The following is a 16,640-nucleotide window of genomic DNA, read 5'->3' on the forward strand; positions in this document are numbered from 1 at the left end:
GAAATGAAAAGGGCAGGGGCCGTGTAAGCAGGAGCCCGAAGCCACCCCCCGAGGGAGGCTCGGCCGGGCGGGAGGGGGGCCGGGCCCGGGGATGCCTCGGGCGGCAGGACGGACGGAGGTGCGGGGCTGCCGGCGCCGCCGGGCTCCGGTGCGGGGCGGCCCTGCCCCCGGCCCTCCCCCGTCTGCGGCACCCTGGGACGGGGCTGACGTCAGGAGGAGACGGGGAAATCTCCCAAGAAAACCCTGGAGCGGCGGCCGGGGCGCGCACAGCGCCCGCCGGGCCCGGCACCCCGCCGCCGCCGAGCGCAGCGCCCGGTGAGTGTGTGTCCCCACGCGTGTGCGTGTCCCCCGCGCCCGGCCCGGCCCGGCCCGCCCCACGCGTGTGTCCCCCCCGCGCCCGTCCCGTCCCGCCCCACGCGTGTCGCCGCCCGTCCCTCCCCGCGGCCCGGCCCGCCCCCCACGCGTGCGCCCCGCGCCCCGGCCCGCCCCACGCGCGTCTCCCCCGCGCCCGTCCCGCGGAGCCGTCCTGCTTCCATCGGCCCCGGGCCCTCCCGGAGCTGCGGGGACGCGGCCGGAGGGGCTGGGAAACAAAGCGGAGCCGGCGCGGGGAGCGCCCCTCGCCGCGGCCCCGCGCTCCGCTCCCCGCGCAGCCCTTGACATCTTTATACCGTGTATAAATTCTTTCGGGGCCTCTGCGCTTCGTCAGCTCTGACAAATGCGCTGGGAAAGGCAATTCCAGAGGGGTTACCTCATTTTATAATTTTTTTTATATATGTGTGTATGTATATATATATATATATATATATATTTAATTTTTTTTCCGAACGCACCACTGCACTTCCAGCCTCTGGCGCTGCTGCGCGGGACACTCCGCGGCTCGTCCCCGGTGCCCTGGGCAGGGCAGGCCGGTGGAGGCAGCGCCGGGGACTGCAGCGATGTCCGGAGGCTCGGGCGGCCCCGGCGGGGCGGGGGGTCCCCGGGACGAGCGGGGGATGTGGCTGATGCCGAGGGGTCCTCGGCTGCGCTGCCGCGGTGGAGAGGCGGCTGCTCCCGGCGATGCGCGGGGCGGGCAGGCGGGGAGACGCTGGGCCGTCGATGAATTTTCCTTTTCAGAAAAATAATATTCTGCAGCCCCTCTGCTTTTCTCTTTTTTTTTTTTTTTTTCTAATTTAAAAAATAGGCACCATCTTTGGGAAGTATATATGTCGCGGGTTCCGCGCAGCTCCTGCGGTGGGAGTAAAATCCTGGAAGTGGGGGGAAAAGGCTTTTTTTCCGTTTGCTAACCCCACTTAAATGGACCTGAGGACTCCCTATGGTTGATATCTTTCGGGAAATTTTTTTTTTTAGCCTCGTGTTAGAAACTTTGCCACTAAGAGAGTTTTCTCCTATTTCTTTTTTTTTCCTATTATTTTGTCCCTTTCCCCCAAATTTTGCCAATCGTACTGCAGACGAACACAAAATCCGAGTCACGAATTGAACATAAAACGATACTGTTGTGCTTGAATCGAGGACCAAGACGTCGTTTGTTTGTTTGTTTTTTTATAACAATTAAAAAAGATATACTTTCCACTTAACAAACCAAAGTCCCTCTTCTCCAGGTTATTCCCTGCGCCAACTCCAGCCGCCTATGTAAAATCTGACTTCCAAATATTTCCTGAGGTCTACTTCACTGGCAGAACTTCCCCAAAAATCCTTCATTTGTCTGAAATATGAACAAAGTCCTTGGAAATCCCACACTGGAGCAGTGGCCACATTTCTCTGAGAAAGTTTTAGCCGAGTTAGAGGCTCTTGTGATCGAGGCAGATCTTTCCTACTGAAACCCACCGCCAAACAATAACCTGGCGGCTCCACCACCTCTCCTTTACAGTGCGTTTTATTGTTCATGCATGTTTTATTGTGAAAATGTGTATTTCCAAATATATATATATATATATATATATATATCTCCTTCTTATCGCGTTAGAGAAGGGAGCGCCTTTCTCCCAAAAAATGATCGCAGATGGAACAATTAATTATTTCTCTCCCGTGATGAGCAGCTCGGATATACGTTGCTTCTAAATAACAAAAGGGGAGGAGAAAACATTTTCTAGTAAAGCCAAATTCCTTCGTTAGACCGCCTCCTAAACGTGCTAATAAAACTAATTCGTTTTATTTGCCCTGAACTTTTATATCTAACCCAGCGCGCTGATTAGCACAGCCCTCTGGAAGGCGGTGTGTTCCTATCTCTCCCCTAGATGTGCCAGTTAAGATATGGCCGTTCCCACAATGAAACTGGAAAGAAAAGTGTCCCGTGCCTTTATCTCGGCGGTGTTTGCTCCTGGGGCAGCGGAGACGAGCGGGAGCTGCGCCGGGAGCAGCGCGGTGCCGCAGGGCAGTGGGGCGAGATCAGCCGTTCGGGGGGAAATAAGGAAAAAGAAAGTCAGAAAAAAATATTGAAAAGGACAGAGGGGGAAAGGAAAAAAAATATAATTAAAAACTGGGGGGAAGGGAACAAAATAAGAGAAAAAATGTTAAAAGAAAAAAGTATAAAAGGAGGAAAAATAAATAAAATAATATGGAAGAGAAGAAGATGAATGCACATAAAGATTAATTATTTCTCTGATTTTGTATTTTAAAGCAGGAAATGTGAGGGTCTTGCAGAGATTCGCTGTTGTTCTAAGCACGTTAAAGAGCCCAGCGCATTATTAGAATATTTCAGCCTTTCAGGAAATGTCCTGTTGAAGGGAAATGTGTTTCCCCCATCCAAATGCTGGAGTAATTAAGAGGTTGCTCGGCCGAAACAAGGTGGGGGAAACCCACATGGAAACATAATGTCGTTCGTTCCAAATTCAGGCTCTTTTTTTTTTGCTGAAGAAGAGTCTTCAGCAAATGCCAACGGAGTGCGCGGGCCTCTGATTATCCTGTTTCAGAGGCATCTTTTTGAGCCCACAAAAGAGCCTCATTTGGGGATCTAAAGATGCACAGAGTAACATGAGCAGGCTGCCTCGCAAACTCCGGTGCCCCTTCCTCCGTCAATTAATCAGAAAAGTATGTTCTCTCTGCCCAGAGAGGGAACTGTGGGGCTATATTGTGATTTTTCCCCTCTCTTTCCCCCACCTAGGGAAACAACCCCCGTATTCCTGAGCTGTCCATCCTCCGACGTTGTTATTGCAGGGCACTGACACTCTCCCGCTCACATCAGATTTATCAGAGACAAACCCAAGCCGCTTCTAACAGCAAATTCATATTGGTTTGGAGCAGAGCTCAGTGCCTGTGCTCTGATGGATGCGGGGAGGGCTGGGAGGCAGCTCTGGGCAAGGGCGAGTTTGTGCTGCCAGGCATTCTGAGGGGAAAAAAGAGTTGTCCCAGGTCGGAAGCGCAGGAGATTGTTTTATTTTCGGGGTGCGGGCAGGAGAATGGCGGCCGAAGGGAACCAGCACCGTCCCACCCCACCCCCGGCCGCTTCCAGCTGCAGAAACGCGAATAGGAAAACCGTTTCTCCAGCCGTCAGTCGCTGCATTTCAAGAAAGCCTTGGGGTATCATTTGTATCTGTCAGAAAACATTAAGCCTTCAACTTTTTCATCCCGAGTTTTTGCAAGCGCTGCCGCTGGCCGCCGCGCCCGGGGGAGCCCCGCAGCGGGATGCGGGTGGCAGGGGGTGGGGGGCAGCCCCGGGTGTCCCAGGTGCCCCGGGAAGAGTCCGCTCAGGAAAAATCCATTTCCCCCTTCGTGTTTCGATGGCGGGGAGACCCTAGGCGGTGGGGCAGGGTCCGCCGAGCCGAGGGAAGCGGGATGGGGCAGGGAGGCGGTGGGAGGCCGGGGGACCGAGAGCGGCCGGTGGAAACCCTCCCGCGGAGCATCCGCGGCGCGGAGGGGCCCTGCGTTCCCGCGGAAGGCGGAGGCTTGGCCGACACTCGGAGGGACGAAGGCTGCGGGTCCAAAAGGGGCTAATTTCGTTTTGCTCTACTTCTTAGGAAAATTGCTGTCCTGGCTGCGCAGAGGAGGACAGGCCGGCCAGCAGCCAGCGTAATTTTCCACCTTCCCCTCCTGAGCGATTTAACACGCTCTTCGGGTTGGGTTTCTTCCCTCCCTCTGCTTCCCGCTCCGCCTGGCCTGGGGGGAACCCGGCTCTGTCTCTGGTGGAGGTCGGGGGGTTCCGGGGCTCCTTTCGTCGTTTTGGGGGTTTGCTTCGTTTTCCCTTCAGGACAAGCCCACGGTCGCGCGGAGAGTGCAGAGCTTTGCCTCGCGCGGCGGCGTAAACGTGGGTCTCCATGTTGTGTTTTTCCTTTGGGGTGATGCTGTTTTGGGGCAAGACACCCCCGGAACGCTGCCCCGACAGACACCACCCCCCCGGTACACCGCAACAACAACCACCGCCCCCCCAGCGCGCTCCCTGCTCCGCGGGGCACCGCGCTGCCCTGCGCACACTCCTGCGCGCATCCCGGCCTCTGCTGCTTCCCACACGCGTGGGAATCCCGTGGGTCAGAGCCACGCACCAGCCAAGGCGTGGTCGGTGGGCACTTTTTGGATGGTTTCGTTATTAAAAGTCGTTTTCCTGCAGCAGCTCCCATCTGCTGGGTTCCACCATGAGGACACCTGGAGAGGTTGGCTGGCTTGGCTTGGGCTTGGTTTGGCTGGGATTGCACTGTTTGGGTTTGGCTTGGCTTGGTTTGGTTGCATTCATTGCGGTTTCATTTGGTTTGGTTTGGTTGCATTCGTTGTGATTTGGTTTGGTTTGGTTTGGTTTGGTTTGGTTTGGTTTGGTTTGGTTTGGTTTGGTTTGGTTTGGTTTGGTTTGGTTTGGTTTGGTTTGACTGAGTGAACTCGAGTTTGGCTGAGGTGGATTGGGTTTAGTCGTACTGAGCTTGGTTTAGCTGGGTTTGGTTGGACTAAGTTTGGTTGGGTTTGGCTGGACTGAATTTGGTTGGGTGTGGATTGGAGAGCTTCTCCCTTCTCTCTTGTGTCCCTACAGCTCTATTTTTCAGAGGGCTTCCTTCTCCTCTCGGGCAGAGGTGCGCTTGGGAGGAGATGCCTTTATTTTTGTAACAATTCCCAATAATTTATAGACTGAATCTAAGTCTATACAACGCTAATAAATCTGAAAAGGAAAAGCTGGCAGAGACTGAACTTCACCACCTGATATACGGCCCAGGTGTTTTGGCATTGGCTGCAACCACCGCAGCCAGCCGGGAATGGGAGCCCCATTCCGAAAACAGGGACCCTCTCCAGGCACCTGGGGGGCGACACGGCCCGGTCCTCTCGGGACAGCGGGAGTCCTGCTCTCGGTCAGACACGTCTCCTCTTCTTCACGGGGCTGTCACCGGCGTGGCCAGCGCTGATTTATTTCTAAGAGCCATCCCTAGTTCTGCGGTTATTTATAGCAGGAGGAAGCGGAGCGGTTTATTTGCGGGCTTCCAGCCTTTTACAGATCCCTGGCGCAGTCCTGAGCCGGGGGGAGCCGGGAGTGCGGTGGCTGCGCGGACGCAGAGCGGGGATGCTCCCCGGCCAGTCCCACGCGGGGGTTCCCACGCAAAGCCCTCCCGCCACCCGCTTCCCCGCGGTCCTGACCCTCCCTCCGCCTCTCCCCGGCCCTTCCCACGCCCACGCAGGTCGCGGCTCCCCAGGGGTGTCCTGGCAGGGTCGGGTGGCTGGCGGGTGGCCTTTCCTCTCTTCCCGCAACTCCTCTGTCCCCCAGCGATGTGGGGAGAGAAAAGGGGATCCCAGCTCGGTGACCCTGTCCTGCCCGGCCCATGGGGCCGTGAGGCCGCTTCCAAGTCCCGGGAAGCAGAGCCGGCTCCGAGTGGGGCATCAAGGCTTGCCCTGGGTCGTGGGCTGGCTAAAAGGTGAGGCGTGACGCTAGGGATGCAATGAATGACGTCACGCGAACGGCCCCGTGACGTAGCACCTGATGGAAGAGTTTGCCAGCCGAAAGGTTTTCTAAGCGGAGTGGGCTTGGATGGGAGGAGAGAGGAGAAAGCGCCGATCTGGGGGTGACCGCCCTGTGGGAGCGCTCTGTTGTCACACCAGATGCGTCACGACCAGCAACGGGAATAACCGGGTGGATTTGGCTGTGGAGCGAGAGGATGCCCTTAAATCCGCACAGAAGACAGATATATGATATAGATTAAATATATATAAGATACAGGTTAGATGTATATATAGGATATTGATGTATTCCCCCTCTGCAGACCCGGTATACGGTAAATGCCTGACCCCTATCACGGCCCGGGCAGGGGGGCCGGGAGGGAACCGGGCTCTGCTCCGGCTCCCGGGGGCCGGGAGAGGCAGGGCCAGCTCATTACTCTCTATTTAAGGCCTGTTTCGGGGGATATGTGCCTCGGGGACACGCCAGGAGGAACCGGGGGGGCTGTGGCCCTGGGAGGCACTCGGACCCAGCATTACCGCGGCGGAATCACGTCGGTGCCCGGGCTCAGCCTTTCCTCGCGCCCAGCCCGTAGGAATTGAGCCTAGAACGAATTTTTAAAAACTAGATCTTATAGAGCAGAAAAAATTAGGTGCATTTAAAAAAAATACATTAAAAAGAACGAAAAAAGCTGCCTCTGGTCCGGAGGCTGCAGTGACAGTGGGTTTAAAATAGCCGGAGCAGAGCCGGGCTGTTGGCAGCCTCGTGGAATCATAGAGACATCCAGGTTGGAAAAGACCATTATGATCACCGAGTCCCTTCAGCCTCCCTTCAGCACAGCCCGCCGGGCTCCGTCCCGCTCCCACGGAGAGCGGAGGAGCCCCCGCAGACCATCCCCGGGGCTGCCGCCCACGGAAAAAAAGGGAAAAAAGGGACTGTGGAGGGTCTCAGATGTGGTGCACGTTTGCAATCTATTCGCCTTCCCTCTTCTCGGGAGAAAGGCCATCCCCACCTCTTGCTTCTGCCCCGGGAGGAGGTCTCCATCCTTCCCGTGCCGTGGGCTCCTGCATCAGCTGAGCAGTAAATACGAGGCCTGGTAAATACTTGCATTTTAAACCACATCCGTCTTTAGCAGCCCCGAGGTTGTCTGGTTCACCTCGGGTGCTCGACATTCCCAGTCGTTTGCAAACTCCTGAGCGAAGTTCAGCCGGGAGCGGCAGGCAGGCAGAAGGACATTAAGATGTCACTAAAAAAAAAAAAAAAAAAAAAAGGAAGGAGACAGCTCGGGAGAGCTGACCCTGACAGCACCCACCTGTACATCCCCTGAACTGCAAAAGGCGCTGAAGACCAGAGGTGAAGGGGCTGGGAATTTCGGACTCCCCCCTCCTGGGGTCACCGGCCCCGCAGGGCACTGCCGGGGGGTGCGGGGCGGGCCCGGCTCCATCACCCCAGAGGGGCTGGAAAAAGCCTGCGCGGCTGGAACAGTGCTTCCCTCCACTTTTCCATAAACCAGTTCAAAAGTTCTCTCCCACATCTTTACTTGATTTGAAAGCAAAATAGAGTGTCAGGATAGATCAGTTAAAGTGAGTCGAGAAAATAGAGAGGAGAGAAGGATCCTTTCCCCAGGCAGTCACAGCCAGAGTCCTTCTCCCCTTTCCCCTCACCCCCTTCCCCGGTGCAGCGAGCACCCCGCGGGTACCCCAAGTTCCCACCTTCTTTCCCCCCGTGGGTTTTTCCACTTCACCGAACACCGAGGTGTTATCCAGGAAGGCTCAAGGCCGTATCCCGGCCTGCGCGGGCAGCACAGGGGACCGGCCCCGCTCCACGCGCCCCTGCACCGGGACAGGGCACACCAGTGACCGCTGCAGGACAGGGGTCTCCCGGGGGAGCGTCTCCCACCCCCTCCCCGCCGGCTGCCCCGGCCCTCGGACTGGCAGACCTCAGACACCCTTCCCGAGGGTCACCGCGAGTTCGGCTGCGGCAGGAAAATTATTTGTTATTAATCGTGTGCTGAAAGATGATGTGGTGGGAGCGATGGCGCGGCCGCTGCTCCCCGGGCTGCGCTCCCCCGGCCGCCGGGCAGGGCCCGAGCCGCGTTATTGTAACACACTCAGCCTGAAACAAAATGTTAAAAAAGGTTAAAACCAGTTCAGACGCGGCCCAAAGCACCCCTCTGGCAACTGTTTTCCCCGCGGGACTGAAACGCGCGGTGGGGTCGCTCAGCCCCCCGCAGAGATGCTGAGGAGGGCGCTGGGGGCGCATCCACCGCAGGGCGCGCAGGTTGCGCGGGTCGTGAGGCCCAGCCGGGAAGAGAGCGGAGATACCCCTGGAGATACCTGGGGCGCAATCTGCGCGCTGCCGGCTGGCAGGGCACTGCGGAGCGGGGGCGAACTGGAGGGGTTGTGCGCGCGGGCGGGGAAAATCCCGGGAGGATTTTCCACCTTTCCATTCGTTCGTGGAATATTTTTAATACATCACCGAGTTTGGAGGACACGGCGGGTGGGGGGAAGGAGGAGGGAGGGCACCCCCGGAGGAGCCGCGGGCGGGCGGCGGGGGCCGGGCAGGGGCGCGGGGGGCCGCGCGTCTGGGCGCGGGCGCGCAAGGAGCGCGGATGGCGGGGAGCGCGGAGGCAGGTCCCGCGCGGCCGGGCTGGGCCAGCGCTAGATGGAGTGATGCATGAGCGAGACGGGGAGGTTTTAACCTTCAGGGGGAGGAGCCCCGTTTAACTACAGGCATTTGTTCTAGGGCAGGTCACTTTAATCTCTTTAGCTTTAAACTGTCCAACTCGCAACTCGCGTTTCTCTATAAGGGATCTTTACCACTTCCCTGCCTATGCGGCCGGAGCGCCGTGCCTCTCCCCAGCAGACAACCGCCTTCCAGGCAGTGCCCAGACTGCTTCCGACACCCTTAAAATAATACTGTTAGTAATAAGTGGATTTGCTTTTGTTTTTTGTTGGTTTTTTTTTTCTGCCTTTAAAAAAAAAAAAAAAAACTCCTTGTTCCTTTCTGTGTGGAATAAACACCTGCAAACTCCCCCAGGCAGCCCGGCGCCCCTGCCATGGATTCCTTTAAAGGTGGAATGAATTTGGAGAGACTGCCCGAGAGCTTGAGACCCCAACCCTCCCATGACATGGCTTCCAGCTTCCATTTGCAAAGATCCTCGGAACCCAGAGACCCGATCGACAACTCAGCCAGTGAATCCTCCGACACGGAGGTGCCAGGTAACCCTCCCCCACCGCGCCCCCCGCGGCCCCGGCCCGCTCCCCCCGCGCTGCCTCCCCCTCCCCACCGCACCTTCCCTTCGCGGGGCGGCCGCGGGTGCTGTGCGAGCACCCCCCGCGCAACCAGAGGCGATGGGGGACAAGGGGAAGCAAGAGCTGCCGGTGATCCCGGAGGCTCCATCTCGAGCGAGCCCCGGGAGCCGGAGCGGGGGGGCAGGGGCCCTCCTGGAGCTGCCGGCCCCGCCGTGCCCGGCGCTGACAGCCCGCCGGGAGGGCACACATGGCTCCCCAACCTCCCCAACCCCATCCCAGGAGCTGCTCTTTTTTCTTTCTCTTTTTTTTTTTTTTTTTTTTTAATAAAACCCACAGTTATTAATTGATGGGGTCGGGAGGAAGGGGGGCTCTTCGGGGAGTGCGGTTTTGCCGGATGTTTCTGAAATAATGTCAGCTTTCGCCCGGGTTTATTTTCCAGCTCGGGTGGTGCAGAGATGGAAAAAGATCTCTCTGTCAGAGAAAAAAAAAAATTAAAGAAAAGAAAGAAAAGGCCGGCAGAGCCGGAGAGGCAGCGTGGGGCCAAGGCAGGCAGCGCGGGCCGCCGCGTAGGGGATGTGCGCGGCCGTGGAGAGGTTTCCCGCTGAGGCTGCACCCTTTCCCTGCGGAAAAGAAGCCCCGCAGGGAAAGGGAAGGGTCCCCGCGCCCTGACCACCGTGTGCGAGGGCTTCAAGGAACGCTGTAGTCTCCCAGATTGTATTTAATTAAAATAACAACATTTCTAGAATGACAAGGGAAAGGTAGAAGAAGGGAACAAAAGCTTCAAGAAGGAGCGTGATACCCCTTCTCCAGCAAGACCTTTTCAGAGGCAGGTTATGTTTCATATAATTTAAAATTTTTAACGACTGTTGTTGCTCTTTGGAGTTTTAGCAGGTCCCATAACTTAGAGAGTGGCTGTGGCAAGAGTCGGGCCCGAAGTGGCACCCGGTGATAAAGAGGGTTTGGGTCGTGCCTCCCAGCCTGATTCGCAAACAAAGTTAGGGACCGGCGTCTGGAAGGGACTCTGAGATTAGAGGGGATTATTGGAGATTAGAGAGGGAGATTTGCTCCATTTTGCCCTACCCCTGTGTGTGACCCCTCGGTGCTGCAGGAGGGCCGAGGACCCGCCTGCTTTTCTTCTCCGAGAAGCTGCAAAATGCATTTAGATTTCAATAATTTTTTTAAATGGAAAAAAAGGTACAAAAGCCAATTAAAGATGCCTTGCTTTACGATTTGGAATTGTGCGACAGCCCTGCGCGGAGGCCGGATTTTTAGGGAAGATTTGGAGGGGTTAAAGCCCGCGCTGGGCGAGGGGCCGCGGCCGGAGCCCATCGGGACCACCGCTGCTTCCCGATCGCCCCCCGCTCCCTCTCGGCCCGGTTTACCCGAGCTGCTCCCAGCCGAAAGTGGGAGGATTTGTTTTGGCGGGGGTTGTTTTTGTTTCAGTTTCCCCGCCGCCGCCAGGCCGTGCGGCTCGGCCGGTCTCGGGACCGGGGGGGCCGGGGGCGATGGGGTCTGTGCTGCAGAGGCCTCGGTTGAGCTGCAAACGCCGCAGAGCCATCGGCTCCTTTTTGGGGTCCACTGAGCCGTTTGGGTTTGCTCGCACCCTCATCCCTTTCCCCTTGGAAGGAGCCCAGTGAGGAGCGATTCAAAGGTGACTTTGCAAGGACGAGTCCTCCCGGGCTCTGGATCCAGCTCGTGATTATTTTTAGACTCCCGCTTACCTCGCAGAGGTCGGGGCTGCAGAAATGCCCCCGGGCCCGCCGGCGGCGGGAGAAAATCTTCGAAAAGGGGTTTAAAAAAAAAAAAAAAGAAATTAAAAGGAGGGGGAAAACAAAACAAAACCAAAAAAAAAAAAAAACCTCTAAAAGGGAAAACTCTCGGGGGAGTTTCCCTCCTGCAGCAGCAGGACCGAGGCCGGGGTTGGCCGCGGCCCCCGGCCCTGAACCGCCCGGCTGCACCTTCCCCGCGCCGCCGGGGCCCAGCCCGGGAGCACATTTCGTTCAGGGCCTTCAGTCCGTCTCCGAGCGCTTCAAGTGGGACAAACTAGGCCGAAACAAGGGCTGGGAGAGACAGAGAGCCCGTTATGAAAGTGGAGCGGGGGTTCGTCCCCCCGTTGCGGTGGGGCCGGGGCTCGATTCCTGTTTCTAGTCCGCGCAAATCTCGGCAGAGAAAACCCTCCTCTTGTTTTTTTTCTTTCCTTCTTTCGATATGATTTTTGCGGAGGGCTTCGCTCAGCCCCGTGTTAAAATAAACACCAAAATCCTAAAAGAGGCAGAATAAAATAATACTAATAAAAAGAGAATGAAGCGGGAGAGCGGAGAGGGGCCCTTTGCAATTAATTGCTCCTGGGTTTTCCACCCCTGCCCTTCCAAAGTTTCCTGTCGCGGCCGAGCACAACAAAGACAATGGAGCAAAGATCGCGCCTGGGGTTGGAGGGAGCGAGAAGGTGCCGTGGAAAGGTGGAGCGGCCCGTGCTGCGGGGACCCCGCTCCCCACGAACGCTCTCACCCCTCGGGCCCGCTTCGAGACGCTCTGGGGGTCCCTAGCTCTGCCTCCCTGGGTGCCCTGGACCCGGCAGGGGTCCGTGCTCCTTCCCCAGTCGCCCCGGGAAAGGCCGGGATGGGCTGCAGGGCGCTCGGTGGGCTCATGGGCCAGCAGGACACGAGTGGGTGCCCCCACGCGTCCCTCCGGTGGAGCGGGCAGGGCTGGGTGCGGGGCGGGGGTGCCCGCCTTTGTGTGCCAGCGCTGGGAAAAAAAAAACAAAGCAAAACAACACAAAACAAAAAAAAGAAAAGCAAACCAACCAACCATCCCCATCCCGACCCCCTGGCAGAAAAGGAGCGCAGCGGCGAGCAGAAAAACGAGGACGGGGCCGCCGACGACCCGGCGAAGAAGAAGAAGCAGCGGCGGCAGCGGACCCACTTCACCAGCCAGCAGCTGCAGGAGCTGGAGGCCACCTTCCAGCGGAACCGCTACCCCGACATGAGCATGCGGGAGGAGATCGCCGTCTGGACCAACCTCACCGAGCCCCGAGTGCGGGTAAGAGGGGCGCCAGTCCCATCGGGATCGAACGGGGGGCTCGGGGAAACTGCCCCGGCTGGGAGAGCTGAGGCCGTTTGCGGCTGTGCCAGGCCGCTCTGCCCTGGGGTTTAGTGACCAAAATCGGGACCCAAGCCGGAGAAGAGAAATTCAGCTCTCGGTCGCGGGGAGATGCCGCTCGGAGCGGTCCGCGACCGCCGGCCCAGCACCGGGGACCGGCTCGAAAAGCGGGCGGCAGCGGTGCAGGGGACAGCGAGAGGCCGGGTGGGGAAGGGCCCGGCTGTGCAGGGAAGAACCCCCCAGCCAGGACGAAACGCCGCGCGGAGCAGGAGCAACCCTCATTCAAGCAATTTCCTCTTGGTCTTGTTATTCCCAATAATCGCAAAATTACTAATCCGCTGCTCGGTGCTGTTGCGGCGGCGGGATTGCGGGATCCAGTGCCCGCGGTGCGGGACTCGGTGCCGGCCCCTCCCGGCCGCGCATCTCCCGCAGCCGCGGGCGGAGCGGATGTTTGCGGGGACCGAAAGCGAAAGGCAAGGGCTGGGGAGGGGTCGCAGAGTCAATACGCGCTGAAGACACAAACTTGTACCGCGAAGGCGCCTGGTTTTTACACCCCTCGGAGCCGATGCCACCATATATATATATATCTATGTACACATATATGGTTTGGGGTTTTTTTTAATATATATATATTTTTATATATATGCACCCCTCTTAGCTGGACTGGAGGCTCGGCGATGTTGGTCCACACATGTATCTAGATATATAGATATATGGATATATGTTTCTGTGTATATTCACATATGCATATATACAGCCTCGGCGGTACCTTTTAGAGAACTTTGAGTGAACGATCCTGTCAAAGAACGACCGGGCCGAAGCGGCCCGGGCTCTATCGATCTATCGCTGTGTCTGGGTTTCTCCACCTCCCCTTTGCATTTTTCCCCCCCGGACATTTCCCCTCGCGGTTTCGGCCGCGGGACAGTGGGCTGAGCATGGGAGAAAACGGCAACCTCGGAGCGAAGGCCCACCGCCCGAAATATCCACTTCTTCTTTTCTTTTTTTATTTTTTTTCCTCTTGGCAATTAAACCTGGAGTGACCAAATGGGATTACAGAGATTCTGGTTTAAACCTTCAAAGAGTAAACACCCATCTGAAACAAGGGAAATGAGTCTGAAAGCGTTGTCCTAATTGAGTTTAAAACAAAACAAAGACCGTGCATTAATACTGGTCGAATATTTCAGGGAGCAAATAAAACTAAAATATGAGTTTGCAATTAACATGATTTCGTTCTCCCTCTATGTGGAGATGTTTGGGTTTGATGTTCGGAGATTGCAGATTGCAAATCTAACCTTAATTTGCTATGAGGGCCTTCCTTTAAAATGTCTAGGAGCCATAATTAAAACTATTACCCTCATTTTCAGGAAATTCCTGTCTGGAAGCACCTTCCGAGGAGTATATTACAGGTTTTGAACATGTTGGCTTTCGTTTCCTATTTATACAGGATTCTTTTTATTATTGTTATTTTTTTGAAATAGACTCTGCCATCCGTTCCCCCACGAAGTTTCCATCCTTGAGGCCGGTGTTTAATAATAGTTGCGCCATTTCTGCGCCGAGAGGGGAGGCCCCAAGAGCGGCCCCCCGCCCCCTCCTCGGCTCCGGAGGGATCGGAGCCTCCGGGGCCGGGGCCCGGTGTCCGCAGGGAGCCCGTGGGCCTTGGCTCGGTGGGAGAAAGCCGGGGTGCGGTGGGGAGGATGCTGCAAGGGAGGCTCGAAGGCTGGGCGCAGGTGGCAGGCAGAAGGATGCTGATTTTTCACCCGGAAAAAGAATTTTGGGGCTGCCCAACTTCCATCACGAGGGGCTCAAACACCTTCGGAGAGCTAAAAAAAAAATAATAATAAGAGAGAAACTGGATCATGTTTTTGCATCAAACACCAGGAGCGGCCCCGCTTCTCTGTTCCCTCGTCAGGGCTGTAAATTCTCATTAGATATAAAGGCAGAGGCTGCATCTATCCGAGGGCGATGCGGGGATTGATTTTTTTTTCCCCCAACCTAAACATACTAATCCAATCCCCTTTTTTATGATCTGTAACAGGGGGCTTTTATTACACGGCATTAGCGTTCGGAAACGCGGCAGAGCCGGGGCGAGCCGGCCCTAATCAGAGCGGGCCGTGCCTTCGCCCCCCGCCTGGCTCCGGGAAAGGGGCGGCGGGGGGGACCGAGGGGACCGGGGGGACGCGCAGGCACCCAGCGCGGAGAGGCGGCTGCGCGCATCCCGGCCGGAGCATCCCGCTGGACAGAGGGATGCGCGCAGAGCCCGGGGTGCGCGCAGACACCCTGCGGAGCGGGATCTCGTCCCGCGGGGGCGGGGGGGTTGTGGGGAGAGGCGGTTCGGGGCCCCGGAGCCTCCTGTAGCATCCCGGTGGGGCCGTGCGGGCCGGGGGGCAGCCGGCGCTGGGCTGCGAGTGCCATCCCCGCACCGCCGGCGGGGAGGGGGGGGCTGCTGCGGCCCCGCACTCATCGAGTCGTGTCGGTTCCCCCTCCCCACGCAGGTCTGGTTCAAGAACCGCCGAGCCAAGTGGAGAAAGCGGGAGCGGAACCAGCAGATGGACCTGTGCAAGAACGGCTACGTGCCGCAGTTCAGCGGGCTGATGCAGCCCTACGACGACATGTACGCCGGGTACCCCTACAACAACTGGGCCACCAAGAGCCTCACCCCGGCGCCGCTCTCCACCAAGAGCTTCACCTTCTTCAACTCCATGAGCCCCCTGTCCTCGCAGTCCATGTTCTCGGCGCCCAGCAGCATCCCCTCCATGAACATGCCCTCCAGTATGGGCCACTCGGCCGTGCCGGGCATGGCCAACTCCGGCCTCAACAACATCAACAACATCAGCGGCTCCTCGCTCAACTCGGCCATGTCCTCGCCGGCCTGTCCCTACGGGCCACCGGGCTCGCCCTACAGCGTCTACCGGGACACTTGCAACTCCAGCTTAGCCAGCCTCAGACTGAAATCAAAGCAGCACTCCAGTTTCGGCTACAGCAGTTTGCAAAGCCCCGGCTCTAGTCTAAACGCCTGTCAGTACAACAGTTGACGGACTTGACACAAACCACCTCCGAGAAAGCACCGCCGACAAAGCAAAGCAGAAGCAAAGCGACGTTTAACGGAAAAGACAAAAAAAATATAATTAAACACGGTTATGACTAAAAGCAAACCCCAAGCAAGTGAGAGAGGAAAAAAAATAAAGCGCCACCCCCAAAATAACCCCCAAACCCAAAAACAAAAGACCCAAAAGCTCCGCGGACTTCGACCGTCTAGAAAAAAAATTAATTATTGCAAACTAATGATGCAACCAACAAAACAGCGCTTTAAAAATGTACAAAATTAAAAATAATAATAATAATAATAACCCCCTCGAAAACCGTAAACGGACCAGAAAACTTTTGCAAGAGACACCGAAATCTGGTACATGGATGAGTTGCAATTTTTTTTCTCTGGATTATGCGGGTTGTATGTGTTTACTTGAACTTGCACAGGAGTCGGTAAGGCGGCCGCTGCCCCGCGGGGAGGGCGGCAGGAGGGGACGCCTCGGTGGTAAGAGCTGGTGGGACGGTTCTTGGCCGCTTGTCGCACGGGAAGAGTTTGGTTAATGTTTACCACTGAGAAACAGAATCACACTCGGAAAAAAAAAAAAAAAAAAAAAAAAAAAGACCAAAAAAAGAAAAGGTTGGGGGGGGGGGGAGAGGGGAGGAAAAAAGTATAAATCGCAGAGTGCAATCTGCGGGGGAAAAAATGGTTAAAATATTAGGTATGAAACTATTAAAAATAATAATGACAAGGGTCAACCACTTATATAAGGTTATATTTATATCTACAGTTGCATTGTGCCGGATCATTGTCCTTGGCCGTTGAATAAACCGTTTTTAAAATGCATGATTCTTGATGTTTTTTCTTTAGTTGGAAGCTATAATCCAGTCATTCCTGATACTAAGCAGCTCAAGGTTCCTACCTCTTCATCCTTTCCGAAAGACTGCAGTATCCCCGGCTGTGAGAGAGCACAGAAACCCTTCAGTGATGCAAAAACTGTTCATCTGTCTCCCCATCCAAAGTCTTATCCTGATAATGAAATTATCATTCATCTTTATTTAAATGCAGGGGGTGTTTTTTCTCTTTAAAAAGTAAAACCGAAAACCAACCCCCATTCAGAGAGTCTAGAAAAAAAAGACGAAAAATGGTCTGTTATGAAGTGATTTCAGGTACTGCATCTCTGCTAGAGAAACAGCGAGCCTCGGCGTCTGGAAAGGTTCTTAGCAAAGCTTAAAGAGTTCCTTGCTTTTCTAAATGTGAAGGAAAAACAAGGAATCAAAAAAAAAATCTTAAGGTGTTATTATCTTAAGGTGTTATTATGTAAATGTAGATACTTTTACAAGTGCTTGTTGGCAAAAAAAAAAAAACCAAAAAAATACAAAACGTGGAAATTATAAATATGATTTTTATTAATACGCAT

General features: G+C 55.9%; 1 protein-coding gene across 5 annotated transcripts; it reads left to right on the forward strand.

Annotated features, from left to right (window-relative positions):
- The first annotated feature begins 214 nt into the window (after positions 1-214).
- On the forward strand, positions 215-16,066 carry PITX1 (paired like homeodomain 1). 5 transcript variants are annotated; one of them, XM_064672195.1, is made up of 4 exons: positions 215-315; positions 8,882-9,063; positions 11,930-12,135; positions 14,688-16,066. In XM_064672195.1, the coding sequence occupies exons 2-4, from the start codon at positions 8,901-8,903 to the stop codon at positions 15,225-15,227; spliced, it is 909 nt and encodes a 302-aa protein (XP_064528265.1). In that variant the 5' UTR covers positions 215-315; positions 8,882-8,900; the 3' UTR covers positions 15,228-16,066. The 5 variants fall into 5 exon arrangements, with proteins under 5 accessions (XP_064528265.1, XP_064528268.1, XP_064528267.1 ...); XM_064672198.1 differs by having other exon boundaries at positions 264-315; positions 8,886-9,063; XM_064672197.1 differs by lacking the exon at positions 215-315 and adding an exon at positions 4,544-4,583.
- Positions 16,067-16,640: the final 574 nt, after the last annotated feature.

The sequence above is a fragment of the Pseudopipra pipra genome, chromosome 15, assembly GCF_036250125.1.
Source record: "Pseudopipra pipra isolate bDixPip1 chromosome 15, bDixPip1.hap1, whole genome shotgun sequence".
NCBI lineage: Eukaryota > Metazoa > Chordata > Aves > Passeriformes > Pipridae > Pseudopipra > Pseudopipra pipra.